Source organism: Equus przewalskii, chromosome 1 (assembly GCF_037783145.1).
Source record: "Equus przewalskii isolate Varuska chromosome 1, EquPr2, whole genome shotgun sequence".
In the NCBI taxonomy this organism is placed as follows: Eukaryota; Metazoa; Chordata; class Mammalia; order Perissodactyla; family Equidae; genus Equus; species Equus przewalskii.
The window spans coordinates 135,323,058-135,350,310 of record NC_091831.1 but is presented as its reverse complement, the minus strand read 5'-3'; the positions used below and the strand labels follow the sequence as shown (position 1 = coordinate 135,350,310).

The window sequence follows — 27,253 nt, the reverse complement described above, 5'->3', positions numbered from 1 at the left end:
AAAGAGAATAAATGAAGTGAATTCTGAGATAGGAAGAGATGAGATCCAGAGCCTAGAAAGAGAGAGCTCAACTTCAGACAGGCAGAAAGATATTTCTTCTGTTAGGAGAAAAGGGAAGGAAGACAAGAACAGGTACTAAGGTGAGAAACTACTGAGCTGGGGATAAGAAGTGGGGTTAATTTTGTGGAATAACTACACTGTATCTTCCTATTTTCTCAGAGAAGTAGGAGGTAAAATCATGTGCAGACAGTGGGAGAAGAGGTGGGTATAGGAGCTTTAGTTAAAGAAGTTTTAAACAGTTTTGGTAGGGAATAGTGGAAAATAACTCACTAGAAAACAAAGAAGGTTGAAGGGGCCCACACATTTTACTGAATAGCTCTTCAGTAAAATATCTTAAAATAGCTTTTAATAAACCTTTGCACATGGTCACAGTGGAGTACCTAATACTGAATCAACTCTCCCAGGTTCATAAACTAAAAACTCAGACAAAATACAGGCAACAACTCTTTTCAGAAACTGGATAACACAGAGAACAGAACTCTTATATCTTGGAGAAAAGAAACAAATGAGATGATTGCATCTGAAGGCAACTTCTGAACCATGGTAGAAGGAGGGGGAACTCAAGCAGAGCATGGCAGGATTGATGAATTACAGAGATAGAGATCAGTGTTCAACAACGCAAAGCATCAAAAGGAAGGAAGATAAAGAATATCTTCAAAATCTTTTATCTTTACAAACAAGTGTCAATAAATACTCAACTATTTGGAAATTGATCAATATATATCTACATGTTCCATGGGTACAAGAACAAATCAGAATGGAAAATTCAAAAAAAAAATTAAATGATAATGAAAACAACATAGAATTTATGGGATGCAGTTAAACCAGTGCTTAAAGGAAAATTTATAGCATTAAATGCTTATAACAGAAAAGAAAAAAAAGAGTTTAAAGTTTCTTTATTAAGGAACTAGAAAAATAAGAGTAAATTAAAATCAACGTAAGCAGAAGGAAAGAATATGTATTAGAGGAGAAACAAATAAACCAAAAAACTGACAAATAAGAGAGAATATCAACAAGGCAAAACTTGATTTATATGGAAAAATCAACAAAATGATTAAACTTTTAGCCAAACTGATCAATAAAAAAGAAAGAAAGGTAATTATCAGGAATGAGAGATAACTGATACAGATCCTACAGATAGTAAAGGAATATTAGGAACATTGCAGCAACCAATTAGGTAATATAGCAGAAATGAACAAATTCCTTGAAAGGCACAGATACCCAAACTGTATCAAGAAGAAACAGAATAGCCCCACAATAACTGAAGAAACTAAAACCTTTTCCACTAGAGAAATCTATTAAACATTTAAAGAAGAAATAATATTAATTTTAAATAAATTCCTTCCAAAAGTAGAGAAGGAATAAACACTTCCAAACTTATTATATGAAGCAAACATGACCCAGACATCAAAGACAGAAAAAGACATTATAAGAAAACAGCAGATCAAAAGCCCTAATTAACACAGACGATAGTCTTTAACAAAACAGCAAATCCAATCTAGCAATATATAAAAGTATAATGCAACATATGGAAGTATAATGCATCATGTGGAGTCTATCACAGGAATGCAAGGATGGTTTACTTTGGAAAATCAATCAGTGTAATTCACCATGTTAACAATAAAGAAGTACTTGTGATTATTTCGATAAGTGCAGAAAAATCATTTGATAAAATCCAACATTTATGATGAAAACCTCTTAGCGAAATAGCAACAGAAAGGAATATGATCAACTTGAAAAGAGCATCTATGAAAAAGCTAATGCTAACATCATATTGTAAGGTGAATGTCTTCCCCTACGGGTGGATTTCCCCTAAGAGTGACAACAAGGGAAGGAAATTCACTCTCATCATTTCTATTCAACATGGTCCTAGAGGTCCTAGAAGTGCAATAAGATGAGAAAAATAAATAAATAGACACTTAGATTAAAATGGAATTAAATTTTTCTGTATTCACAAACAATATGATTAGGTAGAAAATCCAAAGGACTCTACATACGAACTACTAGATCTAATATGTGAACTTAGTAAGTTTGCAGCTACAAGGTCAATATAAATATTAGCAATAAAACACTGGAAAACAAACATTTTTAAATGCCATTCGTGATAGCATCAAAAATCTTAAAATATTTAGGAATAATTTAAGCAAAATATATACAAAACATATACAAAGAAAACCACAAAACTCTGCTGAGAGAAATTATAGAAGAACCAACTAATATGGAGATATATCACTCTCATGGATTAGAAGACTTGTCATTAAGATGTCAACTGTCCCCAAAATTTTCAATAAATTCACCATAATCCCAATCAAGGATCCCAGTAGACTTGGGGTTTTTTTGGGAAGAAAGTGACAAAGTTATCCTAAAATTTGTATGGAAATACAAAAACAATTTGAATCATTACATTACCTGATGTCAAGACTTTCTATAAAGCTACTGTAAACAAGACAGTGTGGTGACACCATGAGGACAGAGATGGCAACTAATGGAAAAAAGAGAGTGTAGAAAAACATCCACACATAATGGTTTTGATATAGCAGGTGATTTGGGAAGGACAGACTTTTCAATAAATGGTGCTGGAACAATTGGATATCCAGTCATACAGTAAAAAATAAACACTGAAGTTCACCTTACACAAAGCACAAAGTTAAATCAAAACGGTTCAGAGACCTCACAGAAAATACTAAAACTATAAAACTTCTTGAAGAAAACAGGATAAAATCTTTGTGAGAAGATTGAGATATCCAGACCAGGTGCAGTGAAGGTCAGCAATCCTCCCCTCAAAGTAACTATAAAATGATGCAAAATGGTCTAAAAGAACGATTTTAGGGCTTTGGAAAGTGACTAAAGGCAAACAATATATTGAGAAGTGTTTGGTCATGAATAATTGCTGAACTTTAGATAATAACTGTGAGAGTCTGTGTCACTCTTGCCTGGGGCTGCTCACATGGTTCAGACAGCAACGCTGCCAGGATGAGGCCACCATGTTTAAACATACAAAGGAAAACATCATGACAATGAGTCAAATAATAAGGAATTTTAAAGATAGACAGAAGCTTTAGAAGGAGAGGGGAATCCAAGGGACAGAAAAAGTATTTGAAGAAATAGTGACTGAAAACTTTCCAAATCTCAGCAAATCCCAAGTGATCCATAGCTACACATATAATAGCCAAACTGTTGAAAAGAGTAAACAAGTGAACAAGCAAGTGAATGAATTTATAAATGAATCTTGATAGCAACTCATCATGTGCAGGAAAACAACACGATTAATGACTGACTTCTCATCAGAAATAATGAAGGCTGAAGGCAGTGGAATAACATATCTGAAGTGATGAAAGAAAAAAAAAAAACGTGTTAACCAAGAATTCTATATCCAGTAAAACTATCCTTCAAAACCAAAGGCAAAATAAAGACATTCACAGATAAATACAGATAGAATTCACTACAAGCAAACCTGACTTACAAGAAATACTAAAGGAAATCCTTGAGACTAAAAGGAATTATCCTTGATTCCTCTTTGCTTCTCCCTCCACATTCAATGTATCAGCAAGCAAGGCCTACTGGCTTTATATCCAAAATAGGCCTTGAATCCATCTACTTTTTTCCATCTTTCACTGCCATCACATGAGCAAGAGCTTGAACTCTCATTTGGACTTCTGTAATAGCCTAACTGGTTTTTCCTGCTTCAACTTTTTTTTTTTTCCCCTTCCTTCTTTTTAAAGATATGTGGTTTTTTTTGTTGTTTTTTGGGGTCTTTTTTGATGAGGAAGATTGGCCCTAAGCTGACATCTGTTGCCAATCTTCCTCTTTTTTTTTTGTCTCCCCAAAGGTCCAGTACATTGTTGTATATCCTAGTTGTAGGTCCTTCTAGTTCTTCTATGTGGGATGCCGCCTCAGAACGGCTTTATGAGTGGTGTGTAGGTCTGTGCCTAGATACAAACCAGCGAACCCCGGGCTGCTGAAGCAGAGTACATGAACTTAACCACTACACCATGGGGCCAGCCCGGCTGCTTCTACTCTTGTCCCCCCCACAAGCACATTTTCCAAGAACAGCCAGTATATTTTTTAAAAAACTAGATCATACTATTCTCCTACTAAAAACTCTTTAATTGGCTTTCCATGCACTTAGAATGAAATCCACACTATTCACCATGGCTAAATACGCCCTACAACATGCCCTACCTGAACTTTCTCTTATCATTCTCTCCTCCCTCCATAAGTTCCAGCACACTGGGTTCAATCTTTGCGTTCTTCAAATATCCCAAACTCACACCTGATTCAGCATTTTTGTACTTACTATTCCCTCTGCCTAGTATGTGTGGCAGGCAGAACATCACACAAAGCTGGCTTATTTTTTCAGGTCTCCCTTCAAATGTTATTTCCTCAAAGAGGCTTTTCCTGATCACCCAATCTAGGTTACCCTACCCACCATCACTTGCTGTCTTTTGCCTCTTTAAAATTTTGAAGTAGCATTTATCGTTATCTAAAGTTATAATGTTTATTTATTTGACCATTCATTTAATGTCTACCTCACTCAATAAAATGTAAGGTTCACAAGGATAGAGATCTTACTATCTTGTTCATCAAATATACATAACTTTAAAACTTACGCTAAAACATAAACACTTCTGAACTGTTGATTTTTTAAAACCCTTTTTGTTCTTACTTAGTACTTTTTATAAATGCCATATTTTATAAATTATACCAGTCTTCTGCCTCGATTTTCTCAATGAAAAGAAAAAAACTGAATAATCCTCCAACTTTATCTCAGGTACTGAAAAGAAAGCTGGTGGTCTTAGATAGGAATTGTATCTGTCTTCTTTTCTGACACCCAGAACAGAGTCTGGTACATAGCAATTATATAATAATTACTGAGTGATAAACAATGAGACTCCTGAGAGTTGGGAGAGATAGGAAATGCTCTCATGGCTGGGGGCAACATCACCCCTACATTCCCAACCACCACCTTCCTAGGACTTAAGAGCACTCTTGAATATATTCTGACAACAGACTGAATTTCTTGAGGCCAAGAAGTATATCCTTTTCATTTTGTATGCCTTATATCTAGCAATGGCAGACAGAAGGTGTTCAATAATCATTTTTCTGAAGTAAATGCAAAAGCATCAGTTTCTTCATTTGTAAAAGGGAGGTAACAAGATTACCTACTTCAGAGGGTTATTGTGTGAGGCAAAAAAAAAAAGGAAGATAAAGAGTAAGTGAAAGGAAAAGATCCCTATAATGTTCTCTCTCTCAACTATTACTTTAGAAAATCATAGGAGAATTGATCAAAGTACCTCTTCACCTATGAACTACTACTATTTATTTGCCTACCTAGAAGCTAATAAGCTAATAATACAATAAGCTAATAATAATATCATGAGCTAAAAAGACATCAGATACTGTTTCAGCACCAGACACTAAGGACCCTACCCGACTCCCCCACAAAAAAATTAGCTTATAAGGAAGACCCAAACCTACATAAGAAAGTTCTGATGTCACAAATAGAGAAACAGGACTAACTACAATGATACTTCAGGAAATCTAACAGTACAGAGTCATTGAATGTTCTAGAGCCTAGGGAGTATTCCATTGGCAGAGATTTCATGAAGGAAGTCAGTACTATTCCAGCGGCCCCAGAGCTGCAAGCTTCTTCCCTCAAATATTTAAGAGACGACTTAAGGAACTACAAATACAATCTAAATTTAAACTACTGTTGTGGCTTTAATTCCTGAAGGCCAGCAACCCAAACATGAGAAGTATATTAAAGCAATAAAAACTAATCTTTGAAGCATTTTTAAAGGCTTTCATTTAAACCAATTCTCAGAGTTCTATAAGTGCTATCTAAATTTAAACTTTTATTGTGGCTTTAATTCCTAAAGTCTAGCAACCCAAATATGAAAAATATGCTATCACAACAAAACTACCCCATCAAAATCTTCTTTCTTTAAACAAATTCTTACAGAGTTATTAGAACACAAAAATAAACAGCCCCTTTATTAAACGTTCAAGTGATTTTTAGCAAAAGCCAGTTACATTTCAAAAACATGCCATTACCTCAGATTGTGATGTTATTATTGATGAGATATAGGAAGGTATCTAGATAGCTTATAAACAGTTTACCCCTAGGGTTGTAATTAAATGTCAAATTTTACTCACTAAAATTGGGTTATATTTAAAACAAGTATTTATTCAAGAATAATATATTTTATATAGTGGTAAAATCCTTATTGCAAAAGAACTTTAAGATTAATTATTTTACTTACCAAAATGTAGTCCACTTTAGATTGTATAGTTTTGCTAAAAGAAAAAGAAAGTTAGGTTATTAAGAATGATAAATTTATTAATTATTTGAAATATTCTTAAACAGATACAGTAATTAGTCTCCCCTACTACGAAAAAAATAAGTAAAACTCCTTATTAAGATCAGGCATTGTATGCAGTGTATATACACAATTGAATACTACTCAGCCATAAAAAAAAAGATAAATCGTCCCATTTGCAACATGGATGGATCTTAAGGGTACTACGTCAAGCAAAATAAGCCAAAGAAAGACAAACACTGTATGATTTCATTCATATAAAAGTAATAATAAAGATTAACCAATATGGTAATAAATTGAAGGGGCAGAATACATTTAGAAATAAATAACACAAATAAAGCCACTATATATCAATTTAACTGAACAACTGAGTATAAGTGAACTATTAATATATAATACAAATGAAGACAGTATAAAATAATTGAATTGTCATTTGGATTTTGTTATAACACGTTCAAGTGCAAATGTAATGAAATCATGCAAAAGTTTAGAGATAGTTCATATACAATCTTTAAAAGATGTTACAAACCAAATTATCTTCCATAAAAGGGTCTAGAGCCAAACAAAGGTAAAAAAGAAAAGTGGTTATTTACCTTTGTATATAGCTATTCAATTAATCTATAAAGTAAGTAAAAATCAGCATTTAAATCTCATTTTAGTTAATATAATCAATAACCTTAAAACTTTGCACCTGTACTGAGATTTCAAATTTCATTTTTTAAAGAACAAAGCATGACTGTATTAAGTTCAATCACAAAGTTCAGAATGACCAAAAGGAGCAAGAAAAGTAAATGATACCTGTAGGTAAGAGGAACTGAAATCCCCTCCCCAGAATTCCACAGATTTTTTGAGGTTTTTAAATCTTTTGGGATCATTTATACAGCTTATCACTCACAAGCAGCTAAAGTGTGCTATATTTTTCTCCTCCTAGTAACTCCCACAGTTTCCCTGAGATAAGACAGTAATCTACAAATTAAGACTGCTGCTAGAAAGTAATATGTGAGGAATCCAACCATTTCTCACCACCTTAGTCTAAACCACCATCATTTCTTGTCTAAAGTGATAAAATCACTTTCTAATTGGTTTCCTTGCTTCTGTCTTTACCAGACTAGCACCAACCCTCTGCACTATTCCCAATAAAGTGGCCAGAGAGAGTCTTTGTCCAAGCCACATTAGTCCTTTGCTCCTCAGTCTTTATCATGGTCAACAATACCCTGCAAGATGCAGCCCTCTGCTCTTTCTAATCTCCTCTCCTACTAGTCTTCTCCCCATTCACTCAGCTCCTGCCACAGTGGGTTTTCTGTGAGCCTCTAAGGCTCTTCTCCCATAGAACTTATCTGTTGACCTTCTTCATGACTTTGCTCGATGTTAACTTTTACAGACAGTTCTTCTTTGACTTCCCATACAAAATATTCTCCATCACTCTCTATTCCTCTTACTCTGCTTTACTTTCATTATTTCACTTACCACCAGTCATTTTATATTTTTATTAATTTACTTATCTACTTGCTATCTTCCTCGACTAGAATTTAAACTCCATGAGAGCAGGCTTTGTCGGTTTTGCTCACTGCTGAATTATCAACTGGCATATGTTAGGTATTCAATAAAATCTGTTGAATGAATAAATGACAAAAAACACATTCAGTCCCCCATATGAAGAAAACTCTTTGGAAAGACTGGGACCACTTAAGAAAGGGTTTTTAGAGAAATTAATATGAAATTGAAAAAGGTGATTATTTTTTAAACCATAGATCTAAATATACTCCCCTTCTACCAGAAACGGACTGCCATATGAGATATCTAAATAGGATGGCTATGTCTTCCCATTACAAACGACTTGGTAAATCTTTAAAACGTATATGTAAAAGACAGCCCTTTCAAAGAATAAACTTATAAAGTAAAATGAAAGCATTTCTGAGCTAGATATCAACCTTGGCAATCAATCTAGCCCTTTGATTATTTTTACTTCATACTTACACAAACATAATAGGATATAGATGAAGTTTAAGTCTCCTTTGCTCTTCTGTCTAGTTTTATACCCTTTCCTAGTTTTCCAAAGACAACCATCATTAATCTGATACGTAACCTTCCCAGTTGATACTTCAATACTTGTATTAGATATATATCTATATGCAACCTAATTGTTGTTTGGTGAAGCTTTTAAATGTTTATATAAATGACATTACATTGTATATATTCTGCAATTGTCTTCTCTCACTCAAGATCCATGTTGATGCACTTAGATGAAGTTTATTCATTTTAATTGCTGAAAAGTCTTCCATTGGATGAATATATCAAATTTATTCATCCATTCCTCTATTGAAAGCCAATTACATACTTTGCAGTTTTTCCACAAACAATACTGCAATGAATATCTTTGTACTTGTCTCCTGATATACACATGCAAAACATTTCTCAGTTATAAATCTAGAAGTCAATTTTCTGGGGCTCATAGATATATCTTTCAATTTTATTATATATTACCAAATTCTTCTCCCAAGCACTTGTACCCATTTATATTCCCATCAGCAGTATACGATAGTCCCTATTTTCCTATTACCTTGCACAAATATATACATATGCCTTTTATACATGATATACATAATACACATATTAAAAACTTGTCATTCTAATGGATATAAAATGTTTTTTTAAATGTCTTTTTCCCAATTACTAGCAACGTTGTGTACCTTTTCACGCTTATTGGCCATATGGGTTTTCTCCTCTGAAAACTGCTGGTTCACATTCTTTACCCATTTTTAAGTGGAGTTGACTATTTCTTATTAAATGGTTGTAATTTGTTCTTTATATATTCTGGATACTAATTCTTTGTTACATATACTTACTTTGTTAATGATGTATTTTAATGATAGCTTATGAAAATTTAAATTTTGATTTATTGTTTTCCTTTATGATGTGTTTTTTTGTCTTAAGAAATCCTATCTAGCTAAGGTTTTAAAGACATTCTATATTTCATTCTAAAATTTCTGAAGTTAGCTTTTACAATTTTGATCTTTATTCTAATTAGAATTTATTCTTGGGTATGCTATGGTGTAACATAGATATTCTTTCTATCTGGTAAGCCAATTGTTCCCCATTTCATTGTGCCAAGTTTCCATGCATGCTTGAGTCTGTTTCTGGCTTTTTTTCTGTTTTATTAATCAACTATCCCGAAGCCAACATCACAATTTGAATTATTAGTGCTTTAAAAATTAGGTCTAGTTATTTGATTACATGACCCTCTTTGACCATTTCAGAACAGTCTTGGATGTTTAATCTTCCAGGTGAATTTTTCAGTTTTTTTCAATTCACAAAAGTCCTGCTAAGATTTACATTGAACTGTACTGATGTTATAGATTGGACTGAGGGAACTGACCAATAATCTGGATTAATTTTGTCTGTCCTTAAAAATGTCTTGTAATTTTTCTGTATCTTTTGTTACAGAGAGTCTTAGGTAGCTTATAGATGGTATTGTGAACTGTATCTTTTTTTTCCTACTGTTTTCTACTAATTTTGCAGATGTGCAGAAAAACTCTTGGTTTTCTACGCTGACCTTATATCCAGCAGCCTTTCTGAACTCTTATTAGTTCTAATAGTATGCAGATTCTCTTGTAAATAATAATTCCACTTACAACTAATGAAAATATTTTTTCTTCCTTTCCAATCTTTATGCCTGCCCCACCCCTTTCTTATCTAATTACTTTGGCCAAAATCTCTAGTCTAATGGTGAAAAGTTGCAGTGACAGCAGACACCCTTGTTCTGTTTGCAAATTTTGTTTCAAAATTTTAACATATTATAATATCCCATTTAGTGGGTGTTTTATAATTTCCTAAAATATTCCTTGAATATTGGATGTTTTGATTGACTCAATTAAAATAAAATAACGCTTCAACATTGCAACGTTCTGCTTCAAATAATGACAAGGTAACTTATATTAGAGTAATCTTCCTACACATAACAATTACATATTGTGGACAAAATATAAAAACAAACATTCAGGCGAAAGACAGTGACCTAAAGCAGGTAACAACTGGAGGGAAGACATCCTTAAAACAGAATGGCACTGGGCAGGATCTGTACTTATAAGGCTGTCTCCTGAGGGCACTTATCCGCCCATGCAGCAATGATCACTGGGGACTGAGGCAGAAATCTGCTATCTTGCCAGCTGAGGAGACAGAGGACAGTCTAGGGCTGCCCGAGTCACCGTAAAGTGAAGATGAAGTCCCAGAAAATAAGGTGCTGCAAAATTTCTGTACAAACTATGCCCAAATATTTGGATGACCTCTGTGTGAGGAAGACTCCAAGGTTTCCAGCAAAAAGCAACAGCTGGAAAGTGGAAAGATCTGCGTTGAGACTTCTGCTGCTGCCTATCACAGGAGAGATAAGATGGAGTATGAATCCAGCCATGTTAACTGTCTACCAGGACAAAAAAAAAAATCAACACTCATCCAAGAAAAATAACAGAATCTAAAGTCTACAACATATCACCCACAATGCCCACTACACAAGCAGAATTTACTGGAATGAAGAAACAGGAAAAAGAGACCCAGAGTCAAGAAAAAAAGCAGCTCATAGAAATCAAATCCTGAATGATCCAGATGTTAGAATTAGCAGACAAGGACTTCAAAGTAAGTATTATAAATATGTTCAAGTATTTAAAGGAAAATATGGTCATCATAAACACACACACGGGAGGAATCTCAGTTGAGAAATGGAAGCTATGAAAAAGAACCAAATGAAAATTCTTGAATATATGAAATGGAAAATTCACTGGATTACCTTAACAGGATATCAGATAAAGCAGAAAAAGGGTCACTAAAATGGAAAATAAGTCAGTAGATCTTACTGAATCTAAAGGAGAAATAAAAACATTTTCAGAATAATAAACAGAGCTTCAGAGATTTTTAATATAATATCAAGTGGTCTAACTATGTACAATTAAAGAGGAAAAATAATGAGAGAAAAATATAAGATAAATGGCCAAAATTTCCCCCGATTTTGTGAAAAAACACATACTTAAATATCCAAGAAGCTCAGCAAACTCTAAACAGGACAATTATAAAGAAAACCACACATGGTAGATGAAAACATAAAGATGAAAAGCAAATCTTGAACGCAGCCAGAGTAACATAACTTAAAAAGTGATGTATGAATGATAGCTTACTTCTATATAGTCAACTGATTTGCAACAGAGGTACCAAAGCAATTCAAGGGATAAAGGAAAATCCCTTCAACAAAGGCTGATGGAATAACTGGATATATCTATAAGCAAATGAACATACCTCTTTCTATGGAAAAATCTGAGTTGGATCACAAAATTAACCATAAAAGCTTAAATTATAAAGTACCTAGAGAAAAATCACAGGAGAATATCATGACCTGAGAATATACAGAGATGCCTTAGGGTGCAGAAGCAATAATCATTATTAAAAAATAAATAAATTAGACTCCATCAAAATAAAAATCAACTTCTATTCATCAAAAGACATCAATTAAGAAAATAAACAAGGGGCCAGCCCCATGGCCGAGTGGTTAAGTTCTCGTGCTCCACTTCGGCAGCCCAGGGTTTCCCAGATTTGGGTCCTGGGTGCGGACCTAGCACCACTCAGGCTATACTGAGGCAGCATGCCACATAGCAGAGCCAGAAGGACCTACAACTAGAACATACAACTATGCTCTGGGGGGCTTCAGGGAGAAGAAGGGAAAAAAAAGAAAAAAAACACACTGGCAACAGACGGTAGCTCAGGTGCCAGTCTTTAAAAAAAAAAAAAAAAGAAAAAGAAAAAGAAAATAAACAAGCCATCAACCAAAAGAAATCATCTGCAAAACACATATTTGACAAAAGATTTGTGCCCAGCATATATAGTGAATCCCTACAATTCAATAATAAAGACAGGGGTTAACCCATTTAATACATCAGCAAACAACTAGAATAGACAGTTCACAAGGAAAGGATATACAAATGTCCACTAAGCACATGCAAAATGTTCAACATCATTAGTCATAAGAATATGCAAGTCAAAATCACAACAATATCCTATTACATTCTTACTAGGAATGGCTAAATCAAAAACACTGAAAACACCAAAAGTCAGCAAGAATTTGGAGCAACCATAATTGTCATACATTTCTGGTAGAAATAAAAAAGGTAAAACCACTTTGGAAAAATTTAGTAGTTAAATATAAACCTATCCTATAACACAGCAATTCTACTCTTAGGTATTTATCCAAAAGAAATAAAACTGTGGGTCTACAAAATAGGTGTGTACAGGAATATTCATAGAATCTTTAGTGACAATAGGACCAAAAAGGAAACAATACAAATGGCAGTCAACATAAGAATGGAGAAAGACGTAATATATTCACAGAACAGAATACTACTTAGCAATAAAAACAACAACAAACTTCTGATACATAAGAGACATGGATGAACCTAGTGGTCATTATACTGAGCCAAAGACACCACCGAGAAAAGTTCATTCTTTATGACTCCACTTATATGAAGTTCTACAATAGGCAAAATTAGTCTATGGTGAAAGAAAAATTAGAAAAAGTGGTTGACTCAGCATAGGGGTGAGGAGTTGACTGGGAAGGAGATATATGGATTCTGTAATACACTGTCCCTTTTCCCCTTTGCAGGAAAAAAGGACTATCCCCCAGCTGCTAGGAGAGCTTCTGGCAGAAAGCCCTCAGTTGTCAGCCCCCTGTGGGGACTGCCTATGCTGAAGAAAACTTCACTCCCCAAGGCCACATCGTCCCACGACAGCCCACATCCAGAGGCTGATCAACATAGGGGAATAAAGGCCCCGGTCCTAGTCTCAACTTGGGACAATTATGATGGGTCATTCTAGCTTCAGAGCTCTCCAGCACTGCAGCTTAACTTTCCCTCTGCTTCCTTCCTGTCCATTCCTTCCATAGATGTGAATCACAAGAGCACTCCCTAATAAAGTGGTTCTTAAAATATAATTCCCGGACTAGCATCACCTAGAACGAGTGCAGATGATTAAAAGCGTAAATTTGTGGGCCCCACCCAAGACCTAGTGAATCAGAAAGCAGAAGGCCCGTCTAGCTGCGGAGCTTCCTATCAGTGCTTTGTGCCTCACTCTTATATATACTCAGATGGGTATACATCTCTAATACGAAAGATAGAACATTCCCCTTAAAAAGGGGGCAAGAGACCCTGCTTGGAAGAAGTACGACCATGTAAGAAGAAGAAAAAAATTTTAAATCTTCGCTAAGGTAAAAACCAAAAATTGGATACTATATATACTTTTAAAAACATTCAGAGAGCTAAAAAGTAACGTCTTAGAAATTAAAACTACTGGACTGGATATTTTCTGTTTGCCCTTCCAGATCCACTTCCCAACCTTTGCAAGAACCAAATGCTTTATGCATTGTATCTATATGGCTCCCTTTCCCTCTGGTTTCCAGTGGGCCGACATTAATCACCGGAAAGAGATAAAGAGAGCAAAAAAGAGATAGGAGGTATTTATGCCACTTGGCTTTCTCTCTAACAATTAGTAGTTAGGAAACTGTGGTTCTTCCTAGTAAGTCTTGTAAGATCTTTTTTGACCCATTAAACTAGGAGCATCTAAAACTTTAATCAAAAACGAAAATTAAATCAAATATATTAAAAATTTAAATGAAAAAATCTCAAAGTTATTAAACAAGAATTGGGATTATCTATGGATAAATTTGGAATTAACTTATAATTATTTTTTCACCATTACTCCAACAAGTTAAGAAAACTTTTTCAGCAACAGGAAAAATATTTTTATGTTATGTAAATTTGACCTCAAAAAAAAAAAAGAATTGTGATCACAAAACTAAGAAAAATTCATTTTGATACTACCAGTGCCTAATCAACAAAATACCATTCCTGTTTCTTTTTAGACCAAAATGCTTTTAAAATAGTCACTGTTCACAGTTCTTGCCTGATCTTATGAACCTGTGGGCAATCTGCTTTGAAAGGAAATGAGCCTGTAGACCGATGTTTCCCACTAGGGCACTGACATTTATTGGCATCCTCCTTTACTGAACAAGTCTTTCCGATGCCTTATAGGATGTTTGGCATTACTAGATGCTACCACTAAATGTCAGCAGACATTCCAACAACCAAAAATGCCCCCCATATTACCATATGTCCTAGTTGAGAGCCACTGTTACACATGAGAAGTTACCTAATATACCTAACACAATGCTCTTCAAATGAGTCATTTCAAAAGTTCAAACTTCTTTAGGTATAAAAATTGAATTTCTTGCTTTCTTGCTTTTCACACAGGATATTACGTGTTTGTTAATTTTACCATAAAACTCTAAACATTAAAACTAATTCCAACCAGAAGAATTAACTATATCACAAGGTAACTTTTGCTTACTATTTTTTTTTTTTGAGGAAGATCAGCCCTGAGCTAACATCTGCTGCCAATCCTCCTCTTTTTGCTGAGGAAGACTGGCCGTTAGCTAACATCTGTGCCATCTTCCTCTACTTTATATGTGGGATGCCTACCACAGCATGGCTTGCCAAGTGATGCCACGTCCACACCCGGGATCCGAACCCACGAACCCAGGCTGGTGAAGCAGAACAGGCACACTTAACCACTGTGCTACTGGGCTGGTCCAGTATTTAATTATATTGATCGTATTATTAAAATTAAACTTTCAATTTTTCTTAGTGACATTATTCCATTCATTGAGTTAATATTTTCTTTTATTTTTTAAGTTACCAAGTTGCAAGTATATAGGAAAGTTATAAAGAAAAATGTAACACTCATGTGCCTGCCTGCCAGTTTGAACAAATCTGAACATTTTGCCTTTTTGTCCTTTAAGGGAGAAAACTTTACAGATAAATCTAAAGCCCTAATGGGCCCTTTTCCAATCTCATTTCACCATTCTTTTCTCAGTGGTGACCACTATTCAGAAGCTGCTGTTTACCACTCCCAGGAATGCTTATATTTTTACTACAAATGCTGAGTATATCCAGAAACAATAGAAAGTAGTTTTGTTCACTTTATAGACATGGAGATGATGTATATATCACTCTACCTTTTTTTTCCTTTTATTTAACAGGCCTAGAAGAAGTTTACCTACTTTTTTTTTTTTATGTATATAAAGATTGGCACCTAGGCTAACAACTGTTGCCAATCTCCCCCTTTTTTTTTTTTTAAGGATTGGCACCTGGGCTAACAACTGTTGCCAATCTTTTTTTTTTTTTTTCCTGCTTTATTTCCCAAACCCCCCTGATACATAGTTGTATATCTTAGTTGCAGGTTTTTCTAGTTGTGGGATGTGGGACGCCGCCTCAACATGGCCTGATGAGCGGTGCCATGTCCGCGCCCAGGATCCGAACCCTGGGCCACCGCAGCGGAGCACGCGAACTTAACCACTCGGCCACGGAGCCGGCCCCTGAAGTTTACCTACTTTTTGATTCTAGTTTATCCATTTTAACTGTTACATAGTGTCATGGGTTGCATTGTGTCCCTCCCACCCCAAAATTCACAAGTTGAAGTCCTAATCCTCAGTACTTCAGAATGTGACTGTGTTTGGGGATAGTGTCTTTACAGAGGCAAATCAATATAAAGTGAATGAATTAGTCATCTGAGTGGGCACTAATGCAGCATGATTGGTGTGCTTATAAAAAGGGGAAATGTGGACAGAAACAGACATAGAGGGAAGATGATGTAAAGAGACACGGGGAGAAGGCCATCAATAAGCCGAGGAAAGCAACCTGAAGAGATCCTTCTTCACACCCCTCAGAAGCAATCAACCCTGCTGACAGCTTGATTTTGGACTTCTAGCCTCCAGAACTGTGAGAAAATAAATTTATGTTGTTTATCTCACCTACTACGTGGTACTTTATTACAGAAGCAAACTAATACACATAGTATGCCATTATTTGAACATACCACTTTTTATTTATACATTCTTTCACTCAAGGACTCTTAGGGTAAGGTGTTTCCAGTGCTATACTGTAACCCACAATATTGCGACAAACATTTGACACATAGATCCTGCTATACACATTGTAAGATTATTTCTCAGACAGAAAGACACATACAGAAACCTTGCACGAGAATTCTGTTATGTTGATCTTTAACTTTCTAAATGATTATTAAATTGCCTTTCAAAGTATACTCCATCAGCTGTGTACGAGAATGATTTCTTTCTATCCTCTCCAAAATCTGGTAATGAAAGACTTTTGCCAATTTGCTGTATGTGAAATATTTTAATATGCATTCCTCTGTTACTGAGGGTGAACATCTTTACAAGTTTATTGACCACTAAGTTTTCTTCCGTGAACTGCCTACTCATACCACATCCTTTACCCATTTTTATACTTGGTTGTTTGCCTTTATTATTATTATTTACTTATAAGAGTCCTCTTTATACTTTGCATATTAATCTTTTGCCAATTATTTGAATTATAAATATCTTCTCATCTGCTTTTTTTTTAATGGTGTTCACTGTTTTACAGAAAGCTTTTAATATAGTCGAATTTACTAATGTTTTTCTTTATGAGAAGTGCTTTTGTTACCTTGTTTTTAAAAATTCTTCCTTATCATGAGGTCACAAATTTATTTTCTTCTAAATGTTTGCTTTTCACATTTGGGGGTTGAGTTTCCCTGGATTCTGTGTGTGATTTGAGGGTTTTATTTTTTTATGTAGATAACTAAAGGTCCCAGTGGTCTATCCTTTCCCTTATAGACAAAGCCTACGTCTTGTTAATCTGTTTCCTAAGCATAGCATTTTTGCTGTACACATTAGGCAATTACAAATGTGTGACTGATAAAAGGAGGGATGAAGGGAAGAGAAGGGAGAGAAAGGGAGGTAAGTTAGGGATGGGATTGTGGGAAAGTACTCCGATCGTGGTCCTTGGCACAAACTAAGTATCAGAACTATACAAGTCAAAGGGCATTAAAACGGATTCAGGGGTGGACTGCAGGAAGATAGGCTTTCCAGAACTCTGGAATGCAGAAGGCAGACATTGCTCATGCGTAACTAGGTAGTGACTCTGCTTTCTCTCTCCCAAGATGAGAATATGGCCTTGGTGATACTGAATTTGTTCGAAATTCAGAAAACTGTGATGTTTTGTAAATATTATTTGATTATTATGTTAAGTCTTTCCAGAATGTTCATGAAAACATAGGTATAAAGGACAAAGATATACCAATAATTTGATATCGGAACACCATCGGAATTTTTGCTGCAGGAAAGGTGGCTATATGCACCACAGGAAACCTAGAGATCGGAAAAGCCGTTAAAGATAGGCTGCATTTACTACTATTCGGAATAGTCATTTGGCCTCTATATCCTTAAATAAATAATCCAGGAACATATACAACAGGTGGGTGGATAGTCTCTTGCCAACAATCCCTAACCTGAGGGTCTAATGGGAGGTGGGGGCAGGAGGGCCAGGGCACAACTGAAAACAAAGGAAGAGAAGAATGGAACCTAGAATGACTTTTGCCTCAGTGGCCCTCAACAGAAAAATAGCTCCCTAGAGCAACATTATGAAGTATAGCTCAGAAACAGTCAAGGAAGTATGTTCCACAAGAGTAAAAAGGGGCTCAGTGTTCTGATGGAGGTACACAACACCACCTATGAAGTATTCTTGCCAAAATACTGAACTACGTCTACATAGTGAACCATATCTACATCTAACTTCCAATATTAAAGAAATGGAGGGGAAGTATATGCTAAACAGAGAAACAGAAAGGAAAAGAAATATGCTAAATAGCAGCATGGGAATGAAATCAGTAAAACTCAAACTGTGGGAAACTCCAGAGGACAAATAATCCAGTTTCTTCAACAAATAAAAGATAACAAGAAAAATTTTAAAAGAAGACCTACAGATTAAGAGACATCAACCAACAGCAATGTATGAATACTGATTCAAACAAACTGTAAAGAAAAAAAAATGAGACACGGAAACTTGAGTACTGATTGTATGCATGCAGATACTAAGGAATTTCTATTTGTGTGTGTGTGGGTTAATCACATAGCTATATTTATTTATAGATGAAATCATATGATACCTGGGATTTCCTTCAAATAGTCTGTGGGGGGTTACAGATGGGGTTATACAGAAATAAGATTAGCTATGAGACGTTCTTGAAGCTGAATAATGACACGAGGGTTCACTATTTTTTCTCCCCTTTTGTATACAATTGAAACTTTTCAACACAAAAAGTTTAGAAAGTGGGAGTGCTTAGCAAATCCTTTTCAAAAGAAAAGCACTTCAACCATGTAGGTCCTACAGTTAAGAGACTAGTTTGAAACCTAAAAACCTTCTGATGTTGATTAAAACTATGAAGGGCTTAAACTCTGTAAGAGAAGGTTATATAGAAAACTAAGAATCAGAGATTCATCCACTATAACCACTATCTACTGAGTTCCTGTTAACCAATGTTTACTAAACAGCCATTGAGCAACACCAAAAAGTATGTTAGTGGTATTCCAAAGTTTAGACTACAATGACTATTTTTATAAAAACTTTCTAATGAGTTATCTTCCTTTTTTGGCTGTTCTTCCACATGTAGGCATCTTTCATTACATTATTGCTGGGTGCACCAAATGTTGAATTTTATCACTAAAATCTGGCCTAAATGGACTGTGAAAATACTTTGGGAAGGCAGCGTACTGAACAAATTTGACTGTTCTCTTTAGTCTCTATGTACTTGCTCAGTTTTTTTCAATGCAAACAGACTTTCACGTTGACAATAAGAGTTCAAAGAGTCAATAGGATTCAAACGTGCAGTCAAATAATAGGAAAGCACTTGCCCACACAATACTCTTTTTAAAGTTAAAAAGAACCCTTAAAATAAATTTATCTAGTAGGAAACACTATGGTATATGTAGCAGGAAGAAAACATGGTTTTCGAAAGAAAGAATTCCAATTCTGCCACTATTAGCTGTATATCTTTACTTAGATGAACCGTTTTTTTCTTGAGGTATGTAACACCGCCTCCAAAAGTTGTACAAGACGGTTTATAAAAAAGCCCTATTGCAATAACAAGAAAGTAACAGATTCTTAGTAAACGTTAAATGAAACTAAATCTAGCCTAACCTTTTCATTTACAGTGAGGAAACTGAGGATCAAAAAGGTTAAATGACTTGTGCAAGGTCACACATTTTATTTGGCCCCATTATCAGTAAAAATGCTACTATTACACCTGATAATCATGCCTCTATTTTACACTAGGATTCTAATTAAGAAGAACAATTCTGCCCTACTCTCATCATTTAGGAACTTCTTTCTCCAAAAAACATTAGGTATTGCCAGTAAGTGAGCTGGATGAAGGTTTTGGCTAGCTCCCAAGTCATATACTCTTTGCAGGGCTTCAATGCCCTCTAGTGCTGGGCTGCAGAGGCAGCCTCAGGTTCCAAATACAGGCAAATTAACCTGGTCTACAAACAGGTAACAATGCTCATAAAAATAATGAAATGAAACATAAGGCAGGTGCATGCACATAGAGACCCATCTATAAGAATGACTGTCTTCTTTGAGAAATGAGATTTGGGGAGGTTTTACTTCCTTTTCAAAGCTTAAAAAAGTGTTTTACACCTTTGTTCTTGTTTGAATTTTTATAACAAACATATAAAACTTTAAAAAACAAACTAAAACATGGGGCAGGAGAGAATCATGTGGATAGCCCAGTGGGGAATATTACTCTTCTTCCCATACTGCATTGCTCAGAAAAAGAGTTATACAGCCATGCAGCTTGGTATCTTCTTATGTTACATTAGAAGAAAGCCGGATCAGAGATAAGGCAGATCTTTAAATTGAAAAAAACATCAAGATAAAGGTAAGCAGGGGCTAGCCCCGTGGCCAAGCGGTTAAGTTTGCGCACTCCGCTGCAGGCGGCCCAGTGTTTCCTTCGTTTGAATCCTGGGCGTGGACATGGCACAGCTCGTCGAGCCACGCTGAGGCAGCGTCCCTCATGCCACAACTAGAAAGACCCACAATGAAGAATATACAACTATGTACCAGGGGGCTTTGGGGAGAAATAGGAAAAAATAAAATCTTAAAAAAAAAAAGATAAAGGTAAGTGGCCTCATTTTCTTTGGATGTATATCTTAGGTGTCACCAATAGGTGACATATATGTAAGTCTTTTTAAACTAAAAAGTATTAAACCAACCTATGATATTCATTATTAGATACTTAACTGAGCTTCTAAAAGAAGGAAATCAAAGTGGGAATGGCTGTAGAGGACCAAAGTTAAAATAAGATTTCCTCTAAGATAGGAGATTTCCTCTAAGATAGCAGACTCAGGCAATGATGTTTCATGTGCAGATTAGAAACTACATTAATGTCTCATATAAACTGTTGCAAGAATATTTCTTAAAACCGTAGTTGAAATGACTCTTGTATATACTGCCTTCACTCTTGAGACATGACTTGCTACTCTTTTCTAGAGTTTTTTCTTAGTTTTTTTAGAGTTTTTCTAGAGTGCAGTATTCCAAGATCTGTTCCAAAAAATGAAGCCACCAGATTCAATATCCTATCATCCACCATTTGACTCCAAGAATCATAAGACTTTTGTCATAATGAAAGGCAAAATACATGAAAACCAATTTGATAGTTAATACTAAAATTCTCTCCCAAAAAGCAATGAAGGAACCAAAAGTGAGCAGCCTGACCTAAAAACGTTCTAATCTATAAAGTAGAAGGCTATCTAAGGAGATCAAAGAATACTTAATGTTCAAATGATGCTGTAGAGGAAGATACTAACACTGACACATTTTAAAGGTAGAATAGTTATCAATGAAAACAGGTAAAATAATTTTTTAATGACAGTTAGAAAGGTCTAATGTTTTCATCTTTCTCCCTGTGCCTGAAGCATGATTCCACATAGGAAGGTCTGGTAGTAATGTCTTCTTGGGATATTTCAAAGAGACTTATGGGATGAAGGATCATCTGATCTCAAGCCAAAAGTTTTCAAAAACCAAACCAAGCCAGAATTCTTCCCTGGGCCAGAAAGCTTTATAAAAACCTAAATAATGAGGTTCAGCCTCCGAGACTTGTCAACTCATGGAGGAAGTGTACACAGTCTCACTGTTCAACAGAAACATAATACAAGCCACATAAATAATCTTAAATTATCTAGTAGTCAAATTAAGTACTAAAAAATAGATGAAATTAATTTTAAATATTTTACTTATACATCAAAAATACTACTACTTCAATATGTAATCAGTATAGAAATTACTGAAATATTTTAGATCCTTTTTTCATACTAAGTCTTTGAAATCCAGTCTGTATTTTATACTTAATATATCTCAGAATGATTTAGCCACATTTCAAGTGCTCAATAGCCACATGTAGCTAATGACTAGTGTACTCGACAGTGTAGGTCTATGGCACAGTATGTCTCACGGGTTATACTCAAAAGAATATAAGTAAGTTTGACGACTGCTTCAGAGGTGAACATGCAGAAACAAAACAGTCAACTGTTACTCTTTAATTGTAGGATTTACTCCTTTAAAAGTATATAAAACTGCAAATCTCTTGAATAAACTGCCTTCAATCATGACAACATGCAGAATAATTCCTTTCTAGATTTTACTAGGATAGTAATCAGTATCCCAACATCTGCCCTCTAAAAAGAAGTCACTAAGCTAATATCCCATTGTCCTTCCCTTGAAACCAAGACTCACAGGCACAGAGGATAAAGCATTTATGTATTGTAGTCACTAAGGGATTATAGCATAACACAGGCAGAAGATAGCTGTTAAGTATTAAGTATGAAAATGTTAGAGGCCACTCATTTGACCATCTGGAAAAGAGAACTGCAAGGTTAATGTACATTAGTGACATAGTGCTAATATTCTAGTTGCATTTTGTGAGGAGTGTTCCTCCTAATATAAATAAATAAGTATAACATGGAAAAAGTGGCCAATATTCAAGTAAATTTAGGAATTGCTGAGTTAAATAAAATTAAACATATTCTAGGTTGCCCCATCCTTCTAATACAGGACTGTTTACGGACCTTAATATGCTAATATGCACTGTGTCCATTTGAGAGAGGGTTAGAAAGAGGGCTATAGTATGCAGCATTTCCCAACTAATGTAATGAAGAAAATTTATTCTCATGGATTTATTCTCATGGATTTATCTTGAGGAACTAGTATCCCAAGTTAGAAAATGATGATCTAGATGCACAGGTAAGACTAATTCCACAACCCCAGGGAGAATCAATGTTAGAGTATCGGCAAGGGCTTAAGGAAAGAGTATACTGCTGGGCTAGGCTTTGAAGGTCTAGTTCTTAAAAATAATTCTAACATAAACTCTAAGGCCTAAATTATCAGGGACACTTTTTTGATTTGGCTAAGTACAAAAGGTAATGATCTGTCTGTAGAGCTATAACACCTCCCTATTCCTACAATCAAGTAATAATGGCTACAAAATACAAGATTTAATTAAAATCCCCCCCACAAAAAATCTTATTTTGGTCTTATGCTCCTGCAGACCAAGAAAGAAACTTTTATGAAATGAAATGGAAGTGAGGGGAAAAACTCATCTGATTCTAAAGCTACTGCAGTTGAAACTAAGCAGGTTTAAGAACTTTGTGAACTTCACAGCACAAAGTTTAAAGAAGTAACCAAGCAACTGGAATAATTAATGTACATAGAAACATCTAAAATAACCACATTGTCTAGAACCAAAAGGGATCTAAAAACATAAATGGGTGCCAATTTAGACAACAAAAGCAAAAAGAGAGTTATTTCCTCTAAGGAGAGATTTTTCTATGGCTTATGGAGAGTGTAAGTGGTAAAACAAAGAACACACTGCAAAAAATATTCTGTGATCTCTCCAAAACCCTAATCTGGATTAAATGTTCCTCCTACAGGATCAAAGAAGAGAATACATAAAATGAAGGTAACATTTACAATATTCAGGGTAGACAGTTATAAGTGCCAGTAGTAGGAAGAATTTAATTTTTGCCCATCTGGTGGGTACAAAAAGATTGTCTTGAGTTGCCTTCCTCTGAGAACTAACAAGTCTGAGCACATTTTAGTGGGTTTTCTTTTTTTAAACATTTCCTTTTTATGAAATGCCTGATTATGTTTTTTTGCCCAAATTTCTGTTTGCTTGTTTCTCTTTCTTAGTAATCTGTAGGACTTCTTTATATATTTAAAATACTAATCTTCTTTCAGTTGTGTTGCAACTATCTTCTCTCAGTTTGTGATTCATGCTTTCATTACATTGACACAAGACTAACAAAACTTTAGAATTAAATGTAAATGCTCAAAAATGCTAGAGAATTCTACCAAATATTTAAGAACTAAACTAACACCAATTCTACAGAATCTTTTCCAGAAAATAGAAGAGAAGGGAAAACTTCCCATTCATTTTACGAAGCTGGTATTACCATACTGACAGAGTGATAGACACATAGATCAATGAAACAGAAGAGACCACCTAGACACAGACCCATTCAAATATGCTCAATTGACTTTTAACAAAAGTACAAATGCAATTCAATGGAGAAAACACATATTTTCAACAGATGGTGCTAAAGCAACTGGACGTCCACAGGCTAAAAAAAAAGATATGTCACCTCACAGCCATAAGGATGGCTACTATAAAAAATAAATAAATAAATAAATTAACAAACGTTGGCAAGGATAAGGAGAAACTGGTACCCTTGTGCCACAAATACTGTAGTCATAATTAGTCTTGGAATTCACTATTGCAAGTTCTTAACTTCTTCTTTAGGAGCATCTTGGCTATTCTAGGCCATTTTCTCTTCCACAAAAAGCTTAAAATCAGATTGTTTTTTTGAAAAACACTATTTTGATTAAAATCGCACTGAATGTGTTGAGCTACTTGGTAAAAAATGAAAAGAATCTTTACCATAGTCTTTATTTCAGTGAACATGGTACATTTCTCTGTTTATTTAGGTATAAATTATTTAAAATCTTTCAATAAGGTTTTTAAATTTTCTAAAATAAAGATTTGCACATCTCTAGTTAAATTTATTATAAGAACCTCTTTATTTTTACTGAATATGCTTCTAAATATTTTTATATAAAACTTTTATGTAAATTTTTATTGTTGTATATACAAATGCAAATGACTTTTGCTAGACTATCTTAATAATTCTGATAATTTTTACATAGATTGAGTTTTCTATACAGAGTAACCCATGTTTGTTTCTTCCTTCCAACTATTCCTAACTTCTACTCATTTTATTTTTTTATGTCTGAATGTGCTAATAATTCTGTACAATGTGGATAAGAGTGTTTAAAAAGGGTGTCTCAAATCTTTTTCACTAATAAGTATGTTTTCTGTAGTTTCTTTGTGAATTGCCCCTTTTCAAGTTAAGGAAGTTCTCTTCTACTCAGTTAGCTAAGAGTTTTTATCATAAACAGATACTGAATGCTATTAAATTCTTGCATCAATTCAGATAATCAAATACTTTGTCTTACTTCATCTGTTAAAGTGGTAAATTTTATGAACAGATTTTTTAATGAACTAACTTTGCACTCTGTAAAAAACTCAAGCTAGCTAAGATGTATTACCTTTTTTAGAATTTTTGGCTTCAATTTTCTAATCTGTGTTTTGGACTTTCTGTTCCTATGTTTGAGTGGGATAGTAAAATTAAAGGTCATTTTTATAGTCTATCTTGTTTGGGTGCCAAGATGATACTAGCCCCACAAAATGAATAGGAGTGTATATTAATTATTGCTGTATAATAAATTACCCCAAAACTTAGTGGTTTAAGCAACCAACACTTGTTATCTAACAGCTTCTTTGTGTCAGGAACTTGGGAGTGGCTCAGCTGGGTGGGTCGTCTCAAAGGGTTTCTCACGAGGTTTGTGCGGATGTCAGCAAGGGCTGCAGTATTCACTTCCAAGATGGCCCACTCACAGGCTGCTGGCAGGAAGCCTTAGTTTCTCACCACATAGGTCTGTCCATAGGCATGAGTGTCCTCAAAAGTAGCTGGCTTCTCCAAGAGTAAGTAATCCAACAGAGAGAGTGAGGAAGAAACTATAGTTCCTTTTATGAACTATTCTCTAAAATTCCACACTGTCACTTCTGCTTTTTTGTCCTGTTAAAATTGCATCAAGTCCAGCCAACACTCAAGCGGGAGGGAATTAGGCTTCCACTTCCGGAAAGGAAGACTATCAAAGGAGTTTAACATATTTTATAATGACCATGAAGTATTCCCTCTTTTTCTAATTTCTGAATGTGCGTAAGACTGAAATTATCTGTTCCTTGAACATTCGGTAGATCTCACTTATAAAACTATTGGGACTTGGTATTTTCTCAGTAGGCAGTTTTTACAGAACTGATTTAACTTTCTTAATGGTTAAAGGGTAATCAGGTTTTCTATTACTGAGGCAGTTTTCTTGGAATTTATCCATTGTGTTCAATTTTTAAAATTTACCGGCATCAAGGTTGCTTACAAATTCCCTTATTTTAATCTCTGTTGCATCATAGTTATGTCTTATTTTTCATTCCAAATATTATCCGCATCTACTTTTTTCTTGATCCGTCATTCCTAAGTCTTGATTATTTAGCAGGATTTTGCAAAGAAACCAACTCAGATGTTGTTGATCATGTCATATCTTAGTTTTTTATTCAATCAATTTCTATTCTCACCTTTATTACTTCCTTCTTTCTATTTTCTTTGGGTTAATTCTGTTAATTTTTCATCTTAAATTGAAAGTTTGCCTCATTAATTTTCAATTTTTCTTTTTGCCTGGTATAAGCCAGTAAAGCTACAAACTTCTCTATTAAGTACTAGTTAACTACATCTACAAGTTCTGACAGGGAATCTTTTCATTATCATCTAATTCTCAATATTTTCTAATTTTCATCATGATTTCCTTTTTGAAGGTATTTTTTAAATTGCCAAATGTGTGGAGGTGTTCTCCAACTTTTTATTACAAAAATAGTTTTCAAAGCAAAGAAAATTTGAAAGAATACAATAAACAACTGTATACGCTTCACCTAGATTAAACAATAATTATCTGTCAAATTTATTTCCTCCTTCTACACACACATATATAGTATAACATGTATTTCACTGCACCATTTAACAGTAAGCTGTAGACATTAAGACACTTGATCCCTAAATAGTTTGCACACCTCTTCTAAGAATAAGCAAAATCTCCTAAATAACCACAATTTCATTACATCACCTGAAAAAATTAACAATAATTACAATATAACATGTAGCCCACATTCATACTTCCCCTAATTATTTCAAGAATGTCCTATAGAGCTTTTACCCCAGAACCAGATCAAATTCAGGTTCATGCATTGTAACTACTTCTTGTATCTTTCGTCTAGAATAGTCCTTCCACCTTTTTTTCCCTATGACATTCACTTTTTGAAGACTCCAGGACAGCTGACTCCAGAATGTCATACTCTGGACTTGTGTGATTGCTTCCTCTTGATGGCATAAGTGAATGTATGGACTATTCTAAAGCAAATACTTTGTCTTTTCCACTAAACATTTTAAGTTATGAGTCAATGTCCATATAACTTGAGCACCAGTTAGGATTCTGAGTGCACGTTAACTGAACTACACAATATGTAAGATTTATTTGATTATAGCTTTAATCTGACATAAATTTAATGATATGCATAATTTTTTTTGCAGCAAAGTATTCAGGCACGAATGCTAAATAGCTCACATAAATAATAGTAATCAATATTCTTTTACTCAACCAAATCAATGTGTCACAGTTTTTCTTTCATTTTTATTATTTCCCCAGTAATGAGCCAGCACCAACATCTGTTACATATAAGCAATAGCATAGAATTTAATCCTCAGATTCAGTATCCCTTGTTCCTGCCTTACTCCCTTGTACGTACGACTGAGACCTAATCTAATCTTTCCCCTACCTTCCTTAAAG

The 27,253-nt window shown here is 34.7% G+C and overlaps 1 protein-coding gene across 4 annotated transcripts in view; it reads right to left on the bottom strand.

Annotated features, from left to right (window-relative positions):
• The window catches only part of RFX7 (regulatory factor X7), a 129,445-nt gene that overhangs the window by 72,499 nt on the left and 29,693 nt on the right, over nucleotides 1-27,253 (bottom strand). For all 4 annotated transcript variants that reach the window (XM_070579466.1, XM_070579468.1, XM_070579460.1 and 1 more), the window contains exon 3: nucleotides 6,324-6,357. In XM_070579466.1, coding sequence (XP_070435567.1) covers nucleotides 6,324-6,357 — 34 coding nt within the window. The remainder of the gene's footprint in view (nucleotides 1-6,323; nucleotides 6,358-27,253) is intronic.